Below are 26312 nucleotides of genomic sequence, written 5' to 3'. Positions count from 1 at the left end.
GCTTAATAAATGCCATCATTATTAATAGGTACCATAAAAAAAATTGTTCCAGGCAGACCCAATAGGGAGTGGTAACAGAGGAAAATGAGGGATTATTTCTCGCTGACCGGAACGCTGAAGCCCTGGTCACTATATTTTAGGAATTTAAATGTTTGATGAAAAGACTCTGGGGAATGACCCTTTTATTCTGACAAAGATAAAGTTTGTTAGAATTCAGACAGTTGAGAGCCAGCAGATCAAGTAGAAGGGAGCCATGACTTCAAATAATAATAATAATAATGATGGCATTTATTAAGCGCTTACTATGTGCAAAGCACTGTTCTAAGCGCTGGCGAGTTTACAAGGTGATCAGGTTGTCCCACGGGGGGTTCACAGTCTTAATCCCCATTTTACAGATGAGGTAACTGAGGCCCAGAGAAGTTAAGTGACTTGCCCAAAGTCACACAGCTGACAAGTGGCGGAGCCGGGATTTGAACCCTTGACCTCTGACGCCAAAGCCCGGGCTCTTTCCACTGAGCCACGCTGCTTCTCAAAGTATCCATGTTGATTATATTGTACTCTACCAAGTGCTTAGTACAGAAGCAGCGTGGCTTAGAGGAAAGAGCATGAGCTTGGGAGTCAGAGGTGGTGGGTTCTAACCCCGCCTCTTCCACTTATAAATGCCATTTATTAAGTGCTTACTATGTGCAAAGCACTGTCAGCTGTGTGACTTGGGCAAGTCACTTAACCTCTCTGTGCCTCAGTTATCTCATCTGTAAAATGGCAGTTAAAACTGTGAGCCCCACATGGGACAACCTGATTACTTTGTATCTCCCCTGGTGCTTAGAACAGTGCTTAGCACATAGTAAGCGCTTAATAAATACCATTATTATTATTATTATTATTGCAGTGCCCTGCACACAGTAAGCAATCAGTAAATATGATTGATTAGAGAGGATAAAATCATTATCTCTAGATTGTAAGCTTGTTGTGGGCAGGGAATGTACCTACCATCAGCATGGCTCACTGGAAAGAGCACGGGCTTGGGAGTCAGAGGTCATGGGTTCGAATTCCGACTCCACCACTTGTCAGCTGTGTAACCCTGGGCAAGCCACTTAACTTCTCTGTGCCTCAATGACCTCATCTGTAAAATGGGGATGAAGACTGTGAGCCCCACGTGGGACAATCCGATCACCTTGTATCCCCCCCCAGCACTTTGAACAGTGCTTTGCACATAGTAAGCGCTTAACAAATACCATTATTATTATTATTATTATTACCAACTCTGTTATATTGTGCTGTCCCAAGTGCTTAGTACAGTGATCTGCACACAGTAAACACTTAGTAAATACGAATGATGGATTAGCCCAGTAGATTTTTTTTTTTTTTTTTAGAGAGAACAGGTCATCGGTTTCTGGGGTTTGTGGCCCCCCTTGACATCTGTTCAAAGTTTGGATTTTGATTTCTTGTGCTTCATCCTCAGAGGTTCCCGTTATTCCTGAGCCAAGCCTTGTACACAAGCTTCTGTGCTTGTTTCCCACAGTCCTGGTTTGACACCCACGAATTCAAGTCTCATATCTGTAACACAACGATGGAGTGGATTGGAGGTGAGAGGAGTTTCTCTCTCTATTTCTCTCTCTCTCTCTCTGAGGAAATATTAATTTAAGAGTAAGAATCTTCAATATAACATTCTTATATTGAATATTCATTATAAGAATATTCCACTGAGAAGCAGCATGGCTCAGTGGAAAGAGCCCGGGCTTTGGGGTCAGAGGTCAAGGGTTCAAATCCCGGCTCCACCAATTGTCAGCTGTGTGACTTTGGGCAAGTCACTTAACTTCTTTGTGCCTCAGTTCCCTCATCTGTAAAATGGGGATTAAGACTGTGAGCCCCACGTGGGACAACCTGATCACCTTGTATCTCCCCCACACTTAGAACAGTGCTTTGCACATAGTAAGCGCTTAACAAATACCGTTAAATAAAAATTTAGCCACCTAGATTGCATTTCCCCACATACTCAAATACATTTCTTTGCCTTCACTTAGTATCACTTTAGCCTCTTCTCCTCCCCAATGTTTAAAGCGATAAGCCCCCTATTCCCTCTCAATCCATTAATCAGTGGTATTTATTGAGGACTTACTGTGTGCAGAGCACTGAACTAAGCCTTTGGGGAGAGTACAGTGGAACAGAGTTGGTAGAAATGTTCCCTGCCCACAAAGTGCTCAGTCTAGGGTGGGTGACAGTCACTGAGCCTGTTGTTGGGTAGGGACCGTCCCTATATGTTGCCGATTTGTACTTCCCAAGCGCTTAGTACAGAGCTCTGCACACCGTATGCGCTCAATAAATACGATTGAATGAATTCATGAACTTGGATCTGTACCCAATAAGCACTTGATATTTACCCAACTCTCAGCCCCACAGCACTTATGTACGTATCCAAAATTTTTTTCAATGTCTGCCTCCCACTCTGACTGTAACCTTACTTCCTTACATCACTCTGCTGTCACCGATCGTTTACTAAAAAAATGTTCATTCCATGGTACAGATTTATTACTCTATTTTATGTGTTCATATTTACTACTCTATTTTGTTAATGATGTGCATATAGCTATAATTAATAGTAATAATAATGATGACATTTATTAAGTGCTTACTATGTGCAAAGCACTGTTCTAAGTGCTGGGGAGGTTACAGAGTGATCAGGTTGTCCCACGGGGGGCTCACAGTCTTCATCCCCATTTTACAGATGAGGGAACTGAGGCACAGAGAAGTTAAGTGACTTGCCCAAAGTCACACAGCTGACAATCGGCGGAGCCGGGATTTGAACCCATGACCTCTGACTCCAAAGTCCGGGCTCTTTCCCACTGAGCCACGCTGCTTCTCTATTCTCTATTCTATTCTATTTATTCTGACAGTTTTGACATCTGTCTACATGTTTGGTTTTGTTGTCTGTCTCCCCCTTCTAGACTGAGAGTCCGTTGTTGGGTAGGGACCATCTCTGTTGCCGACTTGTACTTCCCAAGCGCTTAGAACAGTGCTCTGGACACAGGAAGTGCTCAATAAATGTGATTGAATGAATGAATATACTTCCCAAGCGCTTCGTACAGTGCTCTGCACACAGGAAGCTCTCAATCAATACGATTGAATGAATGATTTTTTTTTTAAGAGTGGGGAGACATGGGAAACGTGGACTGAACTTTTTTTAGGAAAATGATCCAGGCAGCAGAGTGAAGTATGGAATGAAGTGGGGAGAGATGGGAGGTAGGGAGGTCAGTGAGGAGAGCGATGCAGTATTCATTCATTCATTCATCATCATCATCAATCGTATTTATTGATACGATTGATGATGATTCATTCAGTCATTCGTTTCATTCAATCATAGCTCCCAGTTCAGTGCTCTGCACATAGTAAGTGCTCAATGTGAGCCCATTGTTGGGTAAGGATTGTCTCTGTTGCCGAATTGTACTTCCCAAGCGCTTAGTACAGTGCTCTACACAAAGTAAACGCTCAATTAATATGATTGAATGAGTGAATGAATGAATTTATTGAGCACTTGCTGTGTGCAGAGCACTGTACTAAGCGCTTGGAAAGTACAATTCGGCAACAAATAGAGACAATCCCTACCAAACATCGGGCTCACAGTCTAGAAGGGGGAAGACAGACAAGAAAACAAAGCAAAACAGGTAGACAGGCAGTAGTCTGGTGCAGTAATCACGGTGGGATATGGTAAGGGCTTGGATCAGCCTGGCCTAGTGGCAAGAGCCCAGGCTTGGGAGTCCGAGGTCATGGGTTCTAATCCCACCTCTGCCACTTGTCTGCTGTGTGACCTTGGGCAAGTCACTTAACTTCTCTGTGCCCGAGTGACCTCATCTGTAAAATGGGGATTGAGACCGTGAGCCCCACGTGGGACAACCTGATCACCTTTTATCTACCCCAGCGCTTAGAACATTGTGTGGCTCATAGTAAGCGCTTAACAAATACCATAATTATTATCATTGTTATTGGTGTAGTGTCATGAGCCTGTCTCACACTGTCACTTAACTTCTCTCTGCCTGAGTTACCTCATTTGTAAAATGGGGATTAAGACTGTGAGCCCCATGTGGGACAACCTGAATACCTTGTAATAATAATGATGGCATTTGTTAAGTGCTTATTATGTGCGAAGCACTGCTCTTAGTACAGTACTCTGCACACAGTAAGTGCTCAGTAAATACGACTGAATGAATAAATGAATGAATTTGTTAAGCGCTTACTATGTGCCAAACACTGTTCTAACCGCTGGGGGGGATACAAGAACATTCATTCATTCATTCATTCATTCAATTGTATTTATTGAGCGCTTACTGTGTGCAGAGCACTGTACTAAACGCTTGGGAAGTACAAGTCGGCAACATGTAGAGACGGTCCCTACCCAACAACGGGCTCACAGTCTAGAAGGGGAAGACAGACAACGAAACAAAACACGTAGACAGGTGTCAAAATAGTCAGACCAAATAGAATTAAAGCTATATGCACATCGTTAACAAAATAAACGGAATAGTAAATATGTACAAGTAAAATAAATAGAGTAATAAACCTGTTCAAATATATACAAGTGCTGTGGGGAGGGGAAGGAGGTAGGGTGAAATGCCATCATTATTATTATTACACCCATGACATTCCTGGACTTAAGATGGATCCCCTTCTGATAAGTGGCCCTGTTAAGCCACTATTGTTTTGGAGAACCCCAGCAAGCTCCCTGAAAGGAAAATCATCATCATCATCAAACATTTACTGAGCACTACAAGGTCCATGGAACTGTGTAAGGTGCGCTCTGAGGTGTATACTATTTCCTTGCCTTCAAGGAGCTCATAAAGGTATTGCTGATTTGCTGTTTCTCTCCATGTGTTTCTCTGGGATTTCCTTTTACCAACTTCTTTTCCCCACTTTTGCTTTTTCTTAGGCATTTTTCCCTGTCGAAACAGTTATGCTTGCTGGAACTACTCCGAACTGGACCCTGTGAGATCGAGGAGAGAAAAATTCATGACAGGAAAAGGAAAACAGAAGAGGGGTAAAAACGTTACCTCCGATTCAGTTTTCTCTTCCCTTTCTTTTCTGTTCTCATCATGTCATCAAATAACATCTAGGATAAGAATCTTCATATTTGAGGCACTGTGCTAGATGTTACATAGAGCAGTAATAATAACAATTATTATTCTTATGGTATTTGTTAAGCACTTATTATGTGCCAAGAACTGAACTAAGAATTGGGGAAGATACAAGAATAATGGGTCAGGTACAGTTTCTATCTCACATGGGCCTCACAATCTAAAAGGGAGAGAGAACCAGTATTTCATCTCCAGTTTACAGCTGAGGAAACAGAGGCCCAGAGAAGGTAACGACCTCCCAAAGTTACCCAGCAGGCGAGTGGCAGATTCAGGATTAGAACCCAGATCCCATGACTCTCAAGCCTATGGTCTTTCCATTAAAACACGCTGCTTCTCAATACCAACCTGGTCCAGGAGCTGATATTCTAAACGGTCAACATAAAGCGAGATTAAAGATGATAAATTATAAAATGAATATAACTTGACACCAGAGGAGATTTAACATAGCTACAAGGAAAATCTTCCTGACTGAAAGTTGTTAAATATGGAACAGGTAATTGAGGGAAGCAGCGAAATCTGCATATCAGATTTTAAGGATAAAGAACGATAAATGTCCCTCCGACTGGGGATGTTGCAATTCTGCCAGAATGCAGAGGGAAGGTAGAAATCTCTTTGTCTTTTTTTTTAAATGATATTTCTTAAGGTCTTACTATATGCCAAGGACCTTTTTAGGCACTGGGCTAGATACAAAGTAATCAGGTTGGTCGCAGTCCATGTTCCACATGGGACTCACAGTTCTAATCTACATTTTTTAGGTGAGATAACTGAGGCCCAGAGAAATGAAGTGACTTGCATAAGGTCAAACGGAAGATTAGAACCCAGATCCTTCTGACTCGCAGGCCCACGCTCTATCCACTAATAATAATGATAATAATAATGATGGCATTTATTAAGCACTTACTATGTGCAAAGCACTGTTCTAAGCACTGGGGAGGTTACAAGGTGATCAGCTTGTCCCACAGGGGGCTCACAGTCAATCCCCATTTTACAGATGAGGTACCTGAGGCGCAGAGAAGTTAAGTGACTTGCCCAAAGTCACACAGCTGACAAGTGGCGGAGCCGGAATTTGAACCCATGACCACTGACTCCAAAGCCCGTGCTCTTTCCACTGAGCCACGCTGCTATGCTGCTTTCTTGTTCATACTCTGCCTCTTCATATCCATTATTCTCCCCACTTTTAAAGCCCTGCCAAAACCATATCTCGTCCAAGAGACTTTCCCTAATTGATCTTTCTTCTCCTCACCGTATTCATTCATTCAATCGTAGTTATTGAGCGCTTACTGTGTACAAAGCATTGTATACTAAGCACTTGGAAGAGTATCAGTGCTTAAAAAATACTTTATTGGTATTAGAGAAGCAGCGTGGCTCAGTGGAAAGAGCCCGGGCTTTGGAGTCAGAGGTCATGGGTTCAAATTCCAGCTCCACCACTTGTCAGCTGTGTGACTTTGGGCAAGTCACTTAACTTCTCTGTGCCTCAGTTCCCTCATCTGTAAAATAGGGATTAAGTCTGTGAGCCCCACATGGGACAACTTGATTACTTTGTATCTACCCCAGCGCTTAGAACAGTGCATTGCACATAGTAAGGGCTTAATAAATGTCATCATCATTATTATTATTACTATGCTCTGCACAGAGTAAATGTTCAAATAAGTATGGTTGATTAATTAATTGGTTGGCTCTCTTGATTGGAAGGTTGGTCCTAAAGTTGTTGAAGCTAATGCAGAAGAAATACGACTTCCAAAGGAGAACAAAATAAAACAGCTACAACAAAATAAATAAAACCAGTAAATATAGGCCCCAAATCTTAACCAGGGAAGCAGCATAGCCTAGTGGAAAGAGCACGGATCTGGGGGGTCAGAGGATCTGGATTCTAATCTTGGCTCTGCCACTTGTCTGCTGTGTGACCTAGGGCAAGTCCCTTAACTTCTCTGGGCCTCAGTTACCTCATCTATAAAACGGGGATTAAGGCTGTGAGCCCATGTGGGCCATGGACTGTGTCCAACCTGACTAGATTGTATGTGCCTCAGTGCTTAGTACAGTGCCTGGCACGTTGTAAGTGCTTAACAAATGCCATTAAAAAAATCACCCTGATATAAAGAGGGCAGGGCCTGCAGAGAAGTTTTAATTACCCAGACTTTATTTTCAACTTAGTTTTTTTTTTTCCTTTTAAGGATCCCTTCCAGATTTCTCATTCAAGAGCTCCACCAATCAAAGCAACATTTCCCATTCCTCCACCCAGTCAAGCCAGGTAAAGAGCAGGGCTGGGAATGGGTGGGTGGGAATTACAGTGGTAAGCAGGCTCCGTGCCAAGACTCTTTGCCCCAGGCTCTGTGCCCAAAGGCCCATAGTAATCGCATGCCCAACCAGGCTCATCCTCAGCACCCAGTTGGTGGAATAGAGAAATAAAAGATGAGAACGTTGGCCTTCAATTCTAGGAGTCACAATCAATCAATTGTACTAATAATGTTTCCTTTTGTTTGACTTGAACCTATCTTCAAGATTCAATGGGTACTCCCTACCCTTGCCATGTGGGATTTGGGAAAAGTAATTCCATGTTCACACAGTCTTCAGACTTATTATTCGGTTGTAAAATTTTTCCCATCTAGATTTTCATGTCATTGTCGAACCCCCGGCCTAACTGCAGCACTTCAGCCCAGCAGAGTGAGACAGTCAGCAAAAAATAGAAATTTTTAATGAGTTTGGAATGCATGGGCAAAATGATTTGCATCCAGATACTAGGGAACCAGCCTGTCCTGATGGAAATAGCACAGGCCTGAGAGACACGGAACCTGGGTTCTAATCCCGCCACTGCCTCTTGTTTGTTATGTGACCTTGGGCAAATCAGTTCACTTCTCTGGGCCTCAGTTATCTTGCCACAGTTATCTCATCTGTAAAATGGAGATTATATACCAATTCGTCCTCCCCTCTAGACTGTGAGTCCCATGTGGGACAGAAACCGTGTTCAACCTGATTGTCTTGATTCTGTCCTCATGTTTGGTACATACTAAGTGCTTAAGTATTTTTATTATTTTGATAATGATGATGTTCAGGTCTGCTTCTGCCCACATTCTTAAATCCCCTTGCATTTTCATGTCACTGGAAACACTGCGTGAAGCAGCAGTGCCTGATAGTGAGATAGCAGGTCTACAGTGTAATAAGAGCTAGCATTTTTGACAAGAAATCCAGAAATCTGCTTTCATCTCTCAGTGGGAACATCTTGTATACTATGTAATGGAGGACTCTGATGAGGGCACAGTACTGATGAGGTTCGTGAATGTTTAACTTTGTTTTCATTTTCTGGGTCAGAGAAAAACCACTCTGTTCTACTTCTTAGGAGGATGAAGAACTTGGGTTCAGATGAAACGCTCTGGATGTGTAGTGCAAAAACTCTAAGTATCTTTGGGATCTTGGAAAGAGGCTAAAGTTGCCAAAGGAATTGCAGTACGATATGGTTCAGGACTCTGGGCTTTTATTCCCACTATTAACCTTTTCTCTTTCTCCTTGAAGTCTCAAAGCACGTTGCCATCGGTCAGCATCAACCCTGGGAACTGCAGTCAAATGAATCAAAGTTCAAACTTACTAACCAATAGTTCAAGCCCATCCAAAATGAAGTCACTCAAAGGTACAGGAAATAATAACAGAACAGTCAATCAATCAATCAATTGTATTTATTGAGCACTTACTCTAGGCAGACCACTGTACTAAGTGCTTGGGGAAGTATATAATGATGAAGTCGGGAGACACATTCCCTGCCCATAATGAGCTGACAGCCTGGAGGCAGGGACAGACATTAATATAAATAAATAATGATGAATCGGCTGAGGGTGGGGTGAATAAAAGGTACAAATTCAAGTGCAAGGGCAATAACTGAAGGGAGTGGGAGAAGAGGGAATGAGGGTTTAGTCAGGGAAGGCATCTTGGAGGAGATGTACTTTGAACAGTGTTATTTTTTTCCCTCAGCCACTATGTTTAGGAACCTTCTGCATTTCAAATCCTTTTTCAGAATGAATTTGAATCCACACGGGTTGTGTGCACACACACCCATGCCTCATTGCTCCCACTAGTCTCCTCTCATGTTAGTTGTGGATATTTATAAATCAAGGTAAGGAGGAACCCGGGTTCAACTCTTTCTTTTCTTAGATTTCAAGCACCTGTGTTCATTTAAGCCTCCCGTGTCAGTGCTGGAGTCGCAGTTAAGCAAAGTGACTCTGAAATCGACTGCTAAACCGACCAAAGGAATACCAGAAACGAAGGTGAAGGAGAGAACTGCTTCCAAAGAGGTGCGTAGATAAAATAAGAGGCAATGGATGTGAGCCGGGAAGCCGGAATGGTTCCCTTATTGATTCATCCGGAATTAAAAGGCGTAAAGTTCATTAGCAATCAGTTGAGAGGGCTTATCTTGTCAGTGAGATTGGAATGGGGTGGCAGGGGATACTGCAGAAGGTATCGGTTGGATCTGTTTTTGTTTCAGGTTGAATGTGAGTCTCCATTTTTCTTTCCCCAGTCCCACCCTGCCTGCAAGGGCCCTGAGTTCGGTCGGAGTCTTTTTAACCTCTATGGAAACAGCCCGCTGGTTCAACACTTCCTCCAGACCCATCAGGCTGAACCGAAGGTTGGCTGGAATATCCTGGTGGGCCGGACGGAAATCACCAAGACCATACCATATCTTTACAATGGGAAATCAGAGGCAGAAAGATTGATGCCCTTCCTTCCTCTCCCCCTCGTCCCCCTCTCCATCCCCCCATCTTACCTCCCTCCCTTCCCCACAGCACCTGTATATATGTATATATGTTTGTACATATTTTTTTACTCTATTTATTTATTTATTTATTTTATTTGTACATATCTATTCTATTTCTTTTATTTTGTTAGTATGTTTGGTTTTGTTCTCTGTCTCCCCCTTTTAGACTGTGAGCCCACTGTTGGGTAGGGACTGTCTCTATATGTTGCCAATTTGTACTTCCCAAGCGCTTAGTACAGTGCTCTGCACATAGTAAGCGCTCAATAAATACGATTGATGATGATGATGTTGATGCCATACCTCACTTTAGCCACCTGCTTCTTGCTCTGATCCCTTCCGACGTAAAATCACTCCCTACCAAAGGGAACAGCTGAAGCGGTTTTGGTTATTATGGGCTTGGGGAACAGGGACCTTTGTGTTCCAGTTCTAGAACTGTCACTGCCTGGTTATCTGATTTTTTTCTATCTGTAAAGTGGGAATAATAATACTGACCTTATTTCCTCTTTTTGCACTCTCTTCTGAATCACCCTTGCATTTGGATTTGCTCCCTTTATTCATCCCTCCCACAAACCCACAACATTTATGTTCATATCTGTAATTTAGTTATTTGTATTAATGTCTGTCTCCCCCTCTAAGACTGTATGCTCGTTATGGGAAGGGAACATGTCTTTGAACTCTGTTATATTGTTATTCTGTACTCTTTCGAGCACTTAGTACAGTGCTCAGCTCAGGATGTGTCTGCTTATTGTTATATTGTCCTCTCCCAAGTGCTTTATACAGTGCGCCGAACACAGTAAGCACTCAATAATTACGATTGAATAAATATGATTGAATGAATGACAGTAAGCACTTAATAAATATGATTGATTGGCATTAACTGTGATGGGAAAGTGAGGTGGAAGAGGTGGGGTTAGGAGAGAAGATGAAAAGTTCGGTTTTTTAACATACTGACCTCGAAGTGCTGATGGGATATCCAGATAAAAATGAACCGGAGGCAGGAGGCCATGCAAGATTGTGGAGAACGAGAGAGAAGGATTGGTTGGAACAGTATGATTTCAGAACTAGTGCTGAGATAGTGATGTGAAGCTGCGAGAAAATCAACTTTGGGGAGTTGTTATATTGAGTCTTGAGACTGAGTTCAAGGGGAAAAGTGCAGGTATGTTAGTGCTTGCTTATTAGCTCATGGTGTCAATGTTTAGGAGTGGTTCTACAGAATGAGAGGAATAAGGCATGATCACTTTGCACCCAAATAATCAATCAATGAATCAATCATATTTGAGCACTTACCTTGTGCAGAGCACTGTACTTAGAATTTGGGAGATTATAATATAGCAGAGTTGGGAGACACGTTCCCTGCCCACAGTGAGCTTACAGTCTGGAGGGGGAGACGGACATTAATATAAATAAATAAATTATGGGTATGTACATAAGTGCTACGAGGCTGAGGGAGGGGGGTGAATAAAGGGAGCAAATCAAAGTGCAAGGGTGAAATAAGTATATTTGTATCTGGCTTTGCTCCTCAGTGGAACACTTGCTCATATATTGGCTCTTATTTAGACAGAAGCAGGGTGCCCTAGAGAAAGAGCATGAGCCTGAGAGACAGAGGACTTGGGTTCTAATCCTAGGTCTGCCACTTGTCTGCTGTGTCACCTTGGGCAAGTCACTTAACTTCTCCTTGCCTCAGTTACCTCATCTGTAAAGTGGGGATTAAGACTGTGCGGGACAGGGACTGTGTCCAACCTGATTATCTTCTATCTACCCCAGCACTTACAGCCTGCCACCTAGTACGTACTTAAAAAATACCATTTTAAAAACAGATCTGGGATATGAGCAGGAAATACGGCCATGGGATGACAGTCAATAGGGGAGTATGAAATATGGCCTTTCCCCAAAATTATTTAATCACTGGGGGACAGACTGGAAATTTATGATGGAGTATTCCAGGGACTGACAGTAAAAACATTTCTTTCAGTAGAAAAAAATAAGAGACAATTAAGGGAAGCAGCATGGCCTGGGACCCAGAGGATCTGGGTTTTAATCCCAGTTCTGCCACTTTCCTGCTGTGTGACCTTGGGCAAGTCACTTACCTTCTCTGTTCCTCAGTTTCCTCAACAGATAAAAGGAGTTAGATGGCTGTTCTCCCTCCTACTCAGACTGTGACCACCACGTGGGATACGGGCTATATCCAGCCCAATCAACTTGTATCTACCCCAGCTCTTAGAACAGTGCTTGACACATAGAAAGCGTTTAATAAATATCATTTAAAAAAAAAAGAGGAATAGAGAAGCAGACCAAGAAAGAGAAATCCACCTTTTCCAAATTAGATTAATAAAAAAGGTAGAAGATATGCTTAAAACCTGTTTTCTACTTAAATATTAATGGTAGAAATTTTTTACGCATATGCAAGATATTTTACATCTCCCAGAGTCTCACAGTAGAAACTGTAAACAATTCCCTATTATCTCAGGCCTGCATTCCCTCCTCCTCCTCTCCACTTCTACAAAGCCTCCGCTCTGCCCTGCTAAACTCTATTAATTTCCTACCTTTTTGTCTCGCTAAGGCAAAAGGTATGATGTACCCAGACAATTTTGAATTTTCTTTAACATTTAAATCCACCGAGTCCTCCCCAACTTATGCAGATGTGATTCGTCAGGCTTTGCGGAACCTAAAACAGCTAGACCAGGATGTTAAAGCTGCATATCAGGATCACTGGAGAGAAATGAGAGCTTTTGAGATAAGCCAGCAGAAACGAAAGCAGGAATTCCTCAGGTATTCAAGGGATCACTGTGTGGGTGGTTTAATGGCAGAGTATCCTTGGCAATCGGAATCGTATCTGACAATTGGAGTAATTTTGGAGTGAAGGATTTATAGTTGGTTTCAAAGCAATGTCACCTAGTGAAAACAGTACAGGCCTCGGAGTCAGAGGACCTGGGATCTGATCCTGGCTCTGCCACTTGCCTGCTGTGTGACCTCAGGCAAGTCACTTCACTTCCCTGTCCCTCTGCTTCCTCAACTGTAAAATGGGGATTAAATACCTGTTCTCTCCCGCAACCTTAGCACATGAGTCCCTTGTGGGACAGGAATATGGTCTGACCTGATTCAGTGCTTGGCACATAGTAAGCCTTTAACCAATAGCATAATTATCTTTATTATTATTATTGTTATTCTTTTGTGATGGTAGGGTTTTGGCAAGAATTGGGAAAATAGGACCTTTCAGATACAGAAACAGCTTTAAAAGTCAGCTTCAGAAATATCTGAAACCTATTTTCCACTATCCTCCGCATGGTAAATAAACAGTATTTATTGAGCTTTTACTGTACTAACCCTTTACAACAGTGCGATAGACATAAAAGGCATAGTCTCTACCCTCAAGGAATTTGCAGTTTAATAGGGGAGACAGACAGAAAAGAAATGATTACAAACAGTGGAAGGAGGAGGAAGACCACAGATTCTAGATGAATAAAGGCACTTAAAAACATTTTGGAATCATTGCAAGATAGGTAGTTAGATACTTTTGCCAAACTTGGGACCGATTCACTTAGTACATGCCAGGGTTAGGCTTGTAAGATTCAAAGTGGCTTACCCAACTAAGACTTAATGGCTTTAAGTGGTGGCTTTATATTCCCCTGTACTTGCCCATCTATGGTGGCCCATTTAGGGAAGGGGGTCCTTATAGCAGTCGAGCAGTGTACACTTGCGTCTACAGCCCCAAGCCCTTCTTCTCCCTACATAATAATACTACTGTGGTAATTGTTAAGCGATTACTATGTGCCAAGCACTCTATTAAACACTGGGGTAGAAGCAGCGTGGCTAAGTGATTTAGACCATGAAGCTGGGAGTCAGAAGAACCTGTGTTCTAATCCCAATTCTGCCACTTGTCTGCTGTGTGACTTTGGGCAAGTCACTTAACTTCTCTGGGCCTGTTACCTCATCTGGAAAATGGGCATTAAGAATGTGAGTCCCACGTGGGACAGGGACTGTGTCCAACCTGATTAACATTTAACTATCACAGCACTTAGAACAATGCTTGGCACATAGTAAGCGCTTAACAAGTACTATGATTATTATAATTATTATAAAAGATAATCAGTTTGGATACAGTCCGTTTCCCATATGGAACTCCCCTTTTCCCCAAACTTTCAGTTTCTTTTAGACATTTCTGTGGCATAGCAGAGGCTCAGAGTGGTGTGGGAGTGCTGCTGACTGGTGAAGTCTCTGAAGGGTCTGGTGAATCTCTGCTGGCGATGAACCCGAAGAAAGCATCCATTTTGCCTAGAGTTGGTCAGCCCTGCATCTGCTTGAAAAAGCATCTTGGTTAATCATCATCATCATCAATTGTATTTACTGAGCGCTTACTGTGTGCACAGCACTGTACTAAGCGCTTGGGAAGTACAAGTTGGCAACATATAGAGACAGTACCTACCCAACAGTGGGCTCACAGTCTAAAAGTGATGAATGAATTGTTTCCTCTCAAAATTTAGGAGGCTTTTCAACAGACCACATCTCTCTTTTCCGATTCTTCCAGGAAGGAGAAGCAAATCCAGTGGAAGGAAAGAGAAGCAAAAAAGCTGAATCAGTTTCTACCCCCACCTCCAGATGCCTCTGAAGAAAATCATGCCGAATCCCCTTGCAGCTGAGAGAAGGCAGGAGTCCAGAAATGTCTCCGTTCAGGTTTGACCAAAGAGATTGATAATATGCAGATCTCCCCAATATTATATAATTAAGAATTAGCTAACATGTGCAGCTCACTGGAAAGTGTCTCCCAATGATCACCCTTGCCAGGCTCTTAATATTAAGCAAACACGGAAGTTGGGTTTCTCATGGTAAGGGCTCACCCTGATTTTTATTGCCAAATTGAGAAGCAGCATGGCCTAGTGGAAAAAATGCAGGCCAGAGAGGCAGAGGATCTGGGTTCTAATCCTGCTTCTGCCATTTGCTTGCCTTGGGCAAGTCACCTAACTTCTCTGTGCCTCGGTTTTCTCAACTCTAAAAATAGACGATCAATACCTGCTCTCCCTCCAACTTAGACTATGCTCCCCATATTGCTCTATTTTACTTGTACATATTTACTATTCTATTTATTTTGTTAATGATGTGCATCTAGCTTTACTTCTATTTATTCTGATGACTTGACACCTGTCCACATGTTTTGTTTTGTTGTCTGTCCCCCCCCTTCTAGACTGTGAGCCCGTTGTTGGGTAGGGACCGTCTCTATATGTTGCCAACTTGTACTTCCCAAGCGCTTAGTACAGTGCTCTGCACACAGTAAGCACTCAATAAATACGATTGAATGAATGAATGTGGGACAGGAATAATATCTGACCCAATTAACATGTATCTAACCCAGCGCTTAGAACAGTACTTGATGCATAGTAAATGCTTAACTAATACCATTAAAACAATGGAAATTTCTTGAAGACCTATGGCGAGTATGATCCTGCCAAAAGCTTCAAATTCCACTGGGCGGAATGGACTGAATTCCAGATTAATGGAATGTCATTACAGTTTCAGAAAATATCATCTCTTATTTCTTTTCAGCTTTTGATGGAAAACAAAAAGCCAAGTAGTGAAAAGACCTCAGTTTGGAATGAGACCTCCCTGGTTCCTGTGCCACCCGTTCAACCTGTGTTCCACTTAAATAGAGAATCATGTAATGTCCGTCATCTTGGACCTAATTTCAGCAAATCACTCATCTTCAACCGTCTGCCAATTCACTGATTAACGGTGTTAACGCCACTATCATGTTCTATGGGTACTTTTCCTTATTGTCCTAGTTCTTACTTTACTTATTTCCTCCTTGTTTCTCTGCCTTCTGAAGAATGAATACGAATCTTTTGAAATCATGGATCATCTGATTTTAATCTTTACTATGGAAGGAATTAAAGTTCCAGATTGAAAATTGTGCAATTTGGTACTTGAATTATTTTCCCATAGTAAGAATTTGGGTTTCTCTTCTGACAATGTCTTTTTACTACCATTGAAAAAACACCCCAAATAATGATAATAATACCAGTGCCGACAATAATAATTGCAGTCCTTGTTAAGTGCTAATTATGTCCCAAGTACTGTACTAAGCGCTAGGATAAACACAGTACAAAACCTTTTTTCCTAGCAAAGTCCCCTGAAATGTAATTCCAGTAATAATAATTATGGTATTTGTTAAGCGCTTATTATGTGCCAAACACTGTTCTAAGGGACCCCACGTCAGTTAACCACATTCTAATCCTGTGTCTCCATTGCTATTTCAATGCAGGATTACCTATGTATGTCTAAGTATACTCCTTCTCTGCCTTTCTGTTTTTGGTGAACTGTTGTGGTTTTGCCGAATTTGCCATTATTCTTTTTCTTTCAGTCTGTCCTTTAGACTGTGAGCTTCCTGAGAACCAGGGCCTCTGAATCACTATACTGTTGTATCTGTCCCAAGTACTTAGTACAGTGCTTCAGATAATTTAAGTGCTTAATAAATGTCATTTCTCCTACAGTACATCAACCCTGTGTTACGATGGTATGCTCCTGAAATAAGAGAGATCCTTCTTCTGAAATGGAAGTTACTGAATTCCCTGACAGTTACTAGTAGAGTTGTCTGTCCTTCAGCTTCAACATGTAATTATTTAGTTTAAATATGACACTCCCGACGGAGACGTTGTGTCCAGGAGTGTGTCTTTGAAAAAGAATCTCTTGCACGCTTGCATACTTTGTCCATGAAACCCCAACAGTGCACTTTTTCTGATTCCTTTCCATTCACAGAAAACAGCGCTTAGAACAGTGCTTTGCATATAGTAAGCGCTTAATAAATGCCATCATTATTATTATTACTACTTGATGATGGATGTGCCCTGATCACATGGTTTTTCTCAGTGGAAAATAGCCAATGCCTAGAACCTGGGTGTTGGAACTGGAGTCGGGGAAGAGAGAATATTTGTTTCACCAGACATACTTCTGTTTCTCTGCTTCTTGACACTAAACTAGAGGACACAGCAACACAGAGAAATGGGAATGCTGTAAGAAGAGGTGACTTTGAATTGGCAAAGAGCCAGAAGGACACACACAAAAACCTAAACCCACCCATGTGTCGTTTGTAAACATTTGCTTCTCAACCTGTTCATTTTTCAGTTTCCACAAAGAGACAATAAGCAAGTAGGCCAGTGAGGAAAAAGTTAAAGGAAATAGGGATTTTTACACTAGAGAAAAAAGATAAGGTGTGAGCAATTCTTCAAATGTATGAAGGGATAGTGTATAGATGAGGGGGTTTAGAAGTTCTCCATTTCTCCTGAGAACAGGATTTGAGGGAACATTTTAAACTGCAGTAAAAAGGATTAGATTAGACATTAGGAACCAAGAGTCCCTGAAATTTGGAGGCAAGGGAAAAGCATTAGCCAGAAGGATATAGGATCTCCTGAATATTTTAGTGTAAGCAAATATCTGGAAATGGGAATGGATCAAATGACCTCTGGCTATCATGGTAGCTCTATGATTCTTTGATTCCAGGGTTGTACCTCACCAGGAGAATGGGGACACAAGTGAGCCAAATGGCAAATTCTGTCCCAAGTTGGCACCAGTGGCTCCTACTGTGACATTCACAATCTGACTTTGTTGGTGCTGAATGGATGAGCAGCAGGGTGTATCTCCTCAGGTGCTATCCCTCTTGTTCATTCATTCATTCAATCGTTTTTATTGAATGCTTACTGTGTGCAGAGCACTGTACTAAGTACTTGGGAAGTACAAGTCGGCAACATTATAGAGACGGTCCCTACCTAACAAAAGGCTCACAGTCTAGAAGTGTTCCTCTCTTCAACCTTTCCACTTTACCAATTACATCTAGCACCAAATAATTTCTAAAAGAGAGACAGTTGTTTTTTATGGCAATTGCTAAGCATTTATTATGTGCCAGGCACTGTACTAAATTCTGGGGTAGATTCTAATCAGGTTGGACACAGTCCATGTTCCACATGGGGCTCATGGTTTTAGCCCCCAATTTACAGATGAGGTAATTGAGGCACAGAGAAGTTAGTGACTTGCCTAAGGTCACAAGCAGACATGTCCTTCTGACTCCCACGCTTTGCTGCTCTTCTAGCTCTAGACAGTTCTAGCTAAATGAGAAAGAGAACCAAAAGAAGGAAGTGTTAACCATTGGCAGGATCCATTAGATGTCCTCAATATGTTTTTAAGTTCAGTCATTGACTGTTGCACTCACTGGCTCTATAAAACTGCTCTGTGACAACATCTTTGAAGACTACTTAGAAGCGTCCATCAATGATAAAACCTGCCACATATTTACCTGGGAGAGTGTTTTGACATCTGGTTACTGAGACTTCACCTCTTCCTCTCCATGGCCCTGGAATCATTCAAGAACCTTCCTTGTCCTTCCAGTAGGTCTGTAAGGAAGGTAAGAAGAAAGTGTTTTAGTAACAGTAGGATGGGTCATTCCTCTCTCAATTACCCCAATTTGCTTTTTACTTTTGAGGCCTGATACAAGATACTCATTTTCAAACCGTTTTGGATGAGTCAAGGGCTTGTATCATTTTCCTTGGTTATTTTGAGCCCATTTCAATTTGTGTTTAATACAATCACAAATGGATTCCTCATACCAATTTGTTTTTGCCTCTGTGAAGCTAGGTTTTATCCTCCCCCACCATCTGAAGCTGTTCCTTTCTTTCCTTGAAGGGTTTACATACACCCTTCAAATATTATGAACAGTTGTCATCTTTCCCAGCTGTCACTGCACCAAACTACATATGCTATACTGAATTTTCCTCAGTCATTTTCGCTGCCCTTCTAGTTGTCTTCTCAAACATTGTTGACATCATCATAATAAAACCCTCAGAATCAAACTTAAGTATTTCAAGAGGGATCTCACCTACAGAGAGCCAATCATCCATATGTTGCCAACTTGTACTTCCCAAGTGCTTAGTACAGTGCTCTGCACACAGTAAGCGCTCAATAAATACAATTGAATGAATGAATGAATGAATCCCCTCCCAGCTCTGGGTAAAATGAGGAATCAGAGTACAAAGCTCCCTTCATGGGAGATACTAAACTTTCTCTTCCATTTAACAAGTCATGCCGTGTTTCTAGAAAACAACAGAATTGGAACAGTGTTGGAAACCATTTATTGGCCTTTGGAGCTATCCACGTGAACAGAATCCTCCACCAAATCAAATATGCTATTATGGGATTTTCAGCGACAATTTGCAGCAAAATTACTCATGCACCTTTAAAGGCAGGGTCGCCATGGACCCGTCTCCCGCCCTGAGAATTGTTTATCTGAGTGAGCAACCAGCCTCCACCTCGACAGATGCTCTTCTTCAAAATTCCTCATGCTACTCCACGATAGCCTAGGGCACATTCTCACATTTTGAGGGCTGGAGATGGCCCTGCACATGTGATAGAAATACCAGAAGCACTGCATCCTCTATCTCTTGCTGGCAGCGAAAGCAAGGCCCTCGATACCTCGGTTTCCTCATCAGTAAAATGGAGATTAAATACCTGTTCTCCCTCCCTCTTATACTGTAGCCCTGTGTGGTACCAGTTGGTACCATAATTGGCAATTATGTTGCCAATTTGTACTTCCCAAGCGCTTGGTACAGTGCTCTGCACATAGTAAGCGCTCAATAAATACGATTGATGATGATGATGATGGTACAGGGACTGTGACCCATCTGATGATCTTAATGATTCCGGTATTTGTTAAGTGCTTACTGTGTGCCAGGCACTGTACTAATCGTTGGGGTGGTTACAGGTAAATCGGGTTGGACCCAGTCCCTTGTCCCACATGGGGCTCACAGTCTTAATCCCCCATTTTACAGATGAGGAAACTGAGGCACAGAGAAGTGAAGTGACTTGCCCAAGGCCACACAGCACACAAGTGGCAGAGCCAGGATTAGAATTTCACAATCTTCTGATTCCCAGGCCCGTGGTGTATCCACTAAGCCATGCTGCTTCCCATCTTGCATCTACCCCAGCAGTTAGTATGATGCTTGGCACAGTGTGTTTAACAAATACCACAATTATTTTCATTTTTATGAAAGAAAGAAGCAGCATGGTGTAGTTCATTCATTCATTCATTCAATCATATTTATTGAGCACTTACTGTGTGCAGAGCACTGTACTAAGCGCTTGGAAAGTACAAGTTGGCAACATATAGAGACAGTCCCTACCCAACAGTGGGCTCACAGTCTAGAAGGGGGAAAACACTGTTCTAAGTGCTGGGGGGGATACAAGGTGATCAGGTTGTCCCATGTGGGGCTCACAGTCTTAATTCCCATTTTACAGTTGAGAGAACTGAGGCTCGGAGAAGTTAAGTGACTTGCCCAAGGTCACACAGTAGACATGTGGCGGAGCCAGGATTCTAACCCATGACCTCTGAATCCAAAGCCCAGGCTCTTTCCACTGAGCCACACTGCAGAGCACGGGCTGGGAGTCAGAAGGTCATGGGTTCTAATCCCAACTCTGCCACTTGTCTGCTGTGTGACCTTGGATAAGTCACTTCACTTCTCTGGGCCTCAGTTATCTCATCTGGAAAATGGGGACTACCACTGTGAGCCCCACATAAGACAGGGACTGCATCCAACCTGATTCGCTTGTGTCCACCCCAACGCTTCATACAGTGCCTGGCACATGGTAAATCCTTAACAAATACCACACAATTATTATTATCCATCCTGCTGCTTTCGAGGGCATTTCAGATCTGTGAAATCGGGGGAGGTTGAGGTTGAGGGGAGAAAGGGGAAGAATTCCCAAAATGTGGATGTCCCTGTTTCCCCCCTTCTAGACTGTGAGCCTGTTGTTGGGCAGGGATTGTCTCTGTTGCTGAATTGTACTCTCCAAGCGCTTAGTCCAGTGCTCAGCACACAGTAAGAGCTCAATAAATACAACTGAATTATTGGGAAGCAGCCTGGCTTAATGGAAAGAGCATGGGCTTGCGAGTCAGAGGTTGTAGGTTCTAATCCCAGCACTGCCACTTGTCAGCTGTGTGACTTTGGGCAAGTCACTTAACTTCTCTGTGCCTCAGTGACCTCATCTGTAACATGGGGATGAAGACTGTGAGCCCCACGTGGGACAACCTGATGACCTTGTATCTCCCCCAGCACTTAGAACAGTGCTTGGCACATAGTAAGCGCTTAACAAATACCAACATTATTATAGGAGAAGCAGTGTGGCTCAGTGGAAAGAGCTCAGGCTTTGGAGTCAGAGGTCATGGGTTCAAATCCTGGTTCTGCCAATTGTCAGCTGTGCGACTTTGGGCAAGTCACTTAACTTCTCTGTACCTCAGTTACCTCATATGTAAAATGGGGATTAAGACTGTGAGCCCTATGTGAGACAGGGACTGTGTCCAACCTCCAGTGCTTAGAACAGTGCTTGGCACATAGTAAGCGCTTAATAAATGCCATCATCATCATTATTATTATTATTGAATGAATGAATGAATAAATGCGAGCGTGGCTCAGTGGAAAGAGCACGGGCTTTGGAGTCAGAAGTCATGGGTTCAAATCCCAGCTCCGCCAACTGTCAGCTGTGTGACTTTGGGCAAGTCACTTAACTTCTCTGTGCCTCAGTTACCTCATCTGTAAAATGGGGATTAAAACTGTGAGCCCCCCGTGAGGCAGCCTGATCACCTTGTAACCTCCCCAGCACTTAGAACAGTGCTTTGCACGTAGTAAGCACTTAACAAATACCAACATTATTATTATTATTATTATGAATGAGTAAATACGATTGAATGATTGAATGAATGAATAAATACGATTGAATGATTGAATGAATGAATAAATACCTTGGAATGATTGAATGGATGAATAAATACGATGGAATGAATGAATGAATAAATACCTTGAAATGATTGAATGATTGAATAAATACAATGGAATGAATGAATAAATATAATTGAATGAATGAATAATTCCAACATTATTATTATTATTATTGAATGAATGAGTAAATATGATTGAATGATTCAATGAATGAATAAATACAATTGAATGATTGAATGAATGAATAAATACCTTGGAATGATTGAATGGTTGAATAAATACAATGGAATGAATGAATAAATATAATTGAATGAATGAATAATTCCAACATTATTATTATTATTGAATGAATGAGTAAATATGATTGAATGATTCAATGAATGAATAAATACAATTGAATGATTGAATGAATGAATAAATACCTTGGAATGATTGAATGGATGAATAAATACAATGGAATGAATGAATAAATATGATTGAATGAATGAATAATACCAACATTATTATTATTATTATTGAATGAATGAGTAAATACGATTGAATGGTTGCATGAATGAATAAATACGATTGAATGATTGAATGGATGACTAAATACAATGGAATGAATGAATAAATATGATTGAATGAATAAATAAATACCTTGGAAACATTGAATGGATGAATAAATCGATGGAATGAATGAATAAATATGATTGAACGAATGAATAATACCAACATTATTATTATTATTGAATGAATGAGTAAATACGATTGAATGATTGAATGAATGAATATGATTGAATGAATGAATGAATACCTTGGAATGTTTGGATGGATGAATAAATGCGATGGAATGAATGAATAAATATGATTGAATGAATGAATAATACCAACATGATTATTGAATGAATGAGTAAATACTGTGTGCTCTGCACACAGTAAGCACTCAATAAATACGATTGATGATGATTGAATGAATGAATGAATGAATGAATAAATAAATAAATACCTTGGAATGATTGAATGGATGAATACATACGATGGAATGAATGAATAAATAAGATTGCATGAATGAGCGCTTAGAACAGTGCTTTGCACATAGTAAGTGCTTAGCAAATACCGTTATTATTATGGAATAATGATTGAATGGATGAATGAATACGATGGAATGACTAAATATGATTGAATGAATAAGAAAATACGATGGAATGATTGAATGAAGAAATACGATGGAGTGAATGAATGTATGTGGAAAGTGGCGTGAAATGGAGGATGGTGCTGGCGGGTTGGGGGGGAGATCGCCTCAGCGGCACTGGGAGGCCTCTTCCCGCCAATTCCCGCCTCGCGCCGGCGGCCGCTGGCGCCCCTGTGATTGGCTGGAGGCGTGAGGCGGGGAGCGCGGTGATTGGTCGAGGCCGAGGGCGGGAAGCCGCAGCCCGGGCGAGCGGGTGACGTGGCGGCCCGCGGGGGCTGAGGGGGGAAGGACGGGACGGTGAGAGGAGGGGGAAAGCAGGGCCCGTCCACCCTCAGGGCCCGACGACGACACATTTCTGAGGAGAAACAGGGGCCCGGGGAGCGGGAAGGACTCCCTTCTTTCCCTTTTGATCGTGGGAGCCTTCAGATTCCCATCCCCCTGGAAGGAAGCCTGAAGTCTCTCCTTAACTGGAGGATGTCGGGCCCTCCCAGCAAGATTAATCCTTTTCTCCCTTCTTCCTCCCTTCTCTCTTCTTCTTTTTAGACTGTGAGCCCACTGTTGGGTAGGGACTGTCTCTGTATGTTGCCAATTTGTACTTCCCAAGCGCTTAGTACAGTGCTCTGCACATAGGAAGCGCTCAATAAAGACGATTGATGATGATGATGATGATGACTCTCCGAGAGGGAGCAAAGAGTCACCTCAGGAAGGATTTCATTTAGTTCATTTAGTTATTTATTATTATAAAAAGCTAAATAATCTACATAATGATATAAATATAAACGATACTTAGAGTATTTGTTAAGCACTTACTGTGTGCCAAACACTGTTCCAAGTGCTGGGGTAATAATCATAATAATGGCATTTGTTAAGCGCTTACTATGTTCTAAGCACTGGGGAAGATACAGGGTGATAATAATGATAATAGCATTTACTAAGCGCTTACTCTGTGCAAAGCACTGTTCTAAGCGCTGGGGAGGTCACAAGGTGATCAGGCTAGAGAAGCAGCGTGGCTCGGTGGAAAGAGCCCGGGCTTTGGAGTCAGAGGTCATGGGTTCGAATGCCAGCTCCGCCTCATGTCTGCTTTGTGACCTTGGGCAAGCCACTTCACTTCTCTGAGCCTCAGTTACCTCATCTGTAAAATGGGGATTACGACTGTGATCCCCCCGAGGGACAACCCGATCACCTTGTAACCTTCCCAGCGCTTAGAACAGTGCTTTGCACATAGTAAGCGCTTAACAAATGCCATCATCATCAGGTTGTCCCACGGGAGGCCCACTTTCATTCATTCATTCATTCAATCATATTTATTGAGTGCTTACTGCGTGCAGAGCACTGCACTAAGCGCTTGGAAAGTACAAGTTGGCAACAGATAGAGACGGTCCCTACCCTACAACGGGCTCACAGTCTAGAAGGGGGAGACAGACAACAAAATCAGGTTGTCCCACGTGGGGCTCACAGCCTTCAACCCCATTTTACCGATGAGGTAACTGAGGTACAGAGACTGTAAACCCGTTGTTGGGTAGGGACCGTCCCTATATGTTGCCAACTTGAACTTCCCAAGCGCTTAGTACAGTGCTCTGCACACAGTAAGCGCTCAATAAATATGATTGAATGAATGGAGCGGCTTGCCCAAGGTCACACAGCAGACAAGTGGCGAAGCTGGGATTAGAACCTATTTTGGGATTGGGATTAGACCCTCATTACAACCATTGGGATTAGAACCTCATTTTACCGATGAGGTAACTGAGGCACAGAGATTTTAAGCAGCTTGCCCCAGGTCACACAGCAGACGTGGCAGAGCAGGGATTAGAACCCACAACCTCTGACTCCCAAGCCCATTCTCTTTCCACTAAACCACGCAGCTTCTCTAATTGAGGGCTTATTTTTTATTGAGGATTTACTATGTGTAAAACACTGTACTAAGTGATTGGGAGAGTACAATATAACATGAATTCACACATGAAAATGTTTTCAGGCCCTGCAGTCGACAGAAAGAAGGGTCACTACAGATTTTATTAAAATAGAGTAGTACAATACTATATTTCTGCCTGGGGATAGTAACAATAATAATAATGATGGTATTTGTTAAGTGCTTACTATGTACCAGGCACTGTACTGAACTCTGGGATGGTTACGAGCAAATCGGGTTGGACACAGTCCATGTCCCATGTGGGGCTCACACTCTCAATCCTCATTTTACAGATGAGGTTACCGAGGCACAGAGAAGTAAAGTGACTTGCCCAAGGTCCCACAGCAATCATCCAAGTGCTTGGGAAAGTCTCCTAGGGCATGAACATCACTACCTCTTATTATAGGGCATCAGATTTGAAATTGCCAAGCTGGGGTTGGGGGGCGGTTTTTACCACATCACAGCTTGGCCGTCACAAAAAGTCCAAATAAAGTTGAAATTCCCCCAGAAACCCTGAAGTTGTGTTGAAGTATTTGCTCTCAAAATTGAAATGCTTCTTAGCTTTCAAAAAAGATAAAAGAGAGATCCCCTGTAGGGCTTATTCAGTCTCTAAATCAGTAAGGGAATTTTAAGGTCAGATTTTAAAGTGTAGGAGTAATCTTACAGGAAAAAAATATGTATGCTATTTCCCATAAGTTCTGTATGTGTGCATGGAACATATTATTTACAGCTTTTCCTTTTTTATTTCCCCGTTCTTTTTTGTTATCAGAAGGCAGCCATGATTTTGAAATGGCTCATGAGTGACACAGTGCACTGAATTGACATAAGAACTTTATGATTCTCTTTATAGTTATTGAATTATTTAGCAATTACAGTAATAATGCTGTTGCTATCAGCACTTTTATTGCACACCCACATTTACTTACTTTCCAAAACAAAAGCCTCATAGTGCAAATACTATAAAATGCAATAAATTAGAATGTGCTGGCTATTTAGCAAAGCAATGATTATCGTAACCTCTGCTTATTGTAACCTCTGCCATGAAGGAGCAGCTTCAGAGTATGGAGGAAGAGATACATAGACTTTATAGGAGGCTGAAAAGTGAATTGCGAGAGGAGAAAAAAGGAAAAAACCTATCCAAAAATGTCGGTGCTTAGGAGGAGGATAGCTGTGAGAAGCAGTGTGGCCTAATTGAAAGAGCAACGGGCTGGGAGTCAGAGGACCTGGGTTCCAATCCTGACTCTACCACTTGTCTGCTGAGTGATCTTGGAAAAATCACTTAACGTCTCTGTGTTTCAGTTACCTCATCTGTAAAATTGGAATTACAACTGCGAGCCCCAGTTGGAACATGGACTGTGTCCAACCTTGTAATTACTCTAGTACTTAGTACAGTGCCTGGCACATAATAATGCTTAACAAATACCATTTGGAAAAAAAAAAAATTCTCATTTCCACTATGGACATTCAACTCCTTCTGGCTCTGGGAGACCTTAGTTGGGACAGGATAAATTCAGGGAAGCTTGGGATCAAAATATCCAACCTTGACCTTAAGGTGCTCCCTAAACACCATGCCTCTTCTCCTTAGAGGTGATTATCACCCTACTGCTATTTT

At 42.1% G+C, this 26312-nt stretch overlaps 1 protein-coding gene across 2 annotated transcripts in view; it reads left to right on the top strand.

Moving 5' to 3' along the window:
• Positions 1 to 15710, top strand: part of FAM227A (family with sequence similarity 227 member A) — a 32334-nt gene extending 16624 nt beyond the window's left edge. For both annotated transcript variants that reach the window (XM_038756645.1, XM_038756644.1), the window contains 9 exons: positions 1463 to 1586; positions 4922 to 5029; positions 7298 to 7374; positions 8634 to 8748; positions 9267 to 9406; positions 9631 to 9788; positions 12484 to 12636; positions 14393 to 14538; positions 15406 to 15710. In XM_038756645.1, coding sequence (XP_038612573.1) covers positions 1463 to 1586; positions 4922 to 5029; positions 7298 to 7374; positions 8634 to 8748; positions 9267 to 9406; positions 9631 to 9788; positions 12484 to 12636; positions 14393 to 14504 — 987 coding nt within the window. In that variant the 3' untranslated portion in view covers positions 14505 to 14538; positions 15406 to 15710. The remainder of the gene's footprint in view (positions 1 to 1462; positions 1587 to 4921; positions 5030 to 7297; positions 7375 to 8633; positions 8749 to 9266; positions 9407 to 9630; positions 9789 to 12483; positions 12637 to 14392; positions 14539 to 15405) is intronic.
• The last annotated feature ends 10602 nt before the right edge of the window (positions 15711 to 26312 follow it).

The sequence above is a fragment of the Tachyglossus aculeatus genome, chromosome 14, assembly GCF_015852505.1.
Source record: "Tachyglossus aculeatus isolate mTacAcu1 chromosome 14, mTacAcu1.pri, whole genome shotgun sequence".
In the NCBI taxonomy this organism is placed as follows: Eukaryota; Metazoa; Chordata; class Mammalia; order Monotremata; family Tachyglossidae; genus Tachyglossus; species Tachyglossus aculeatus.
The sequence above is the reverse complement of the archived record's forward strand: the minus strand, read 5'-3'. Positions and strand labels throughout refer to the sequence as shown.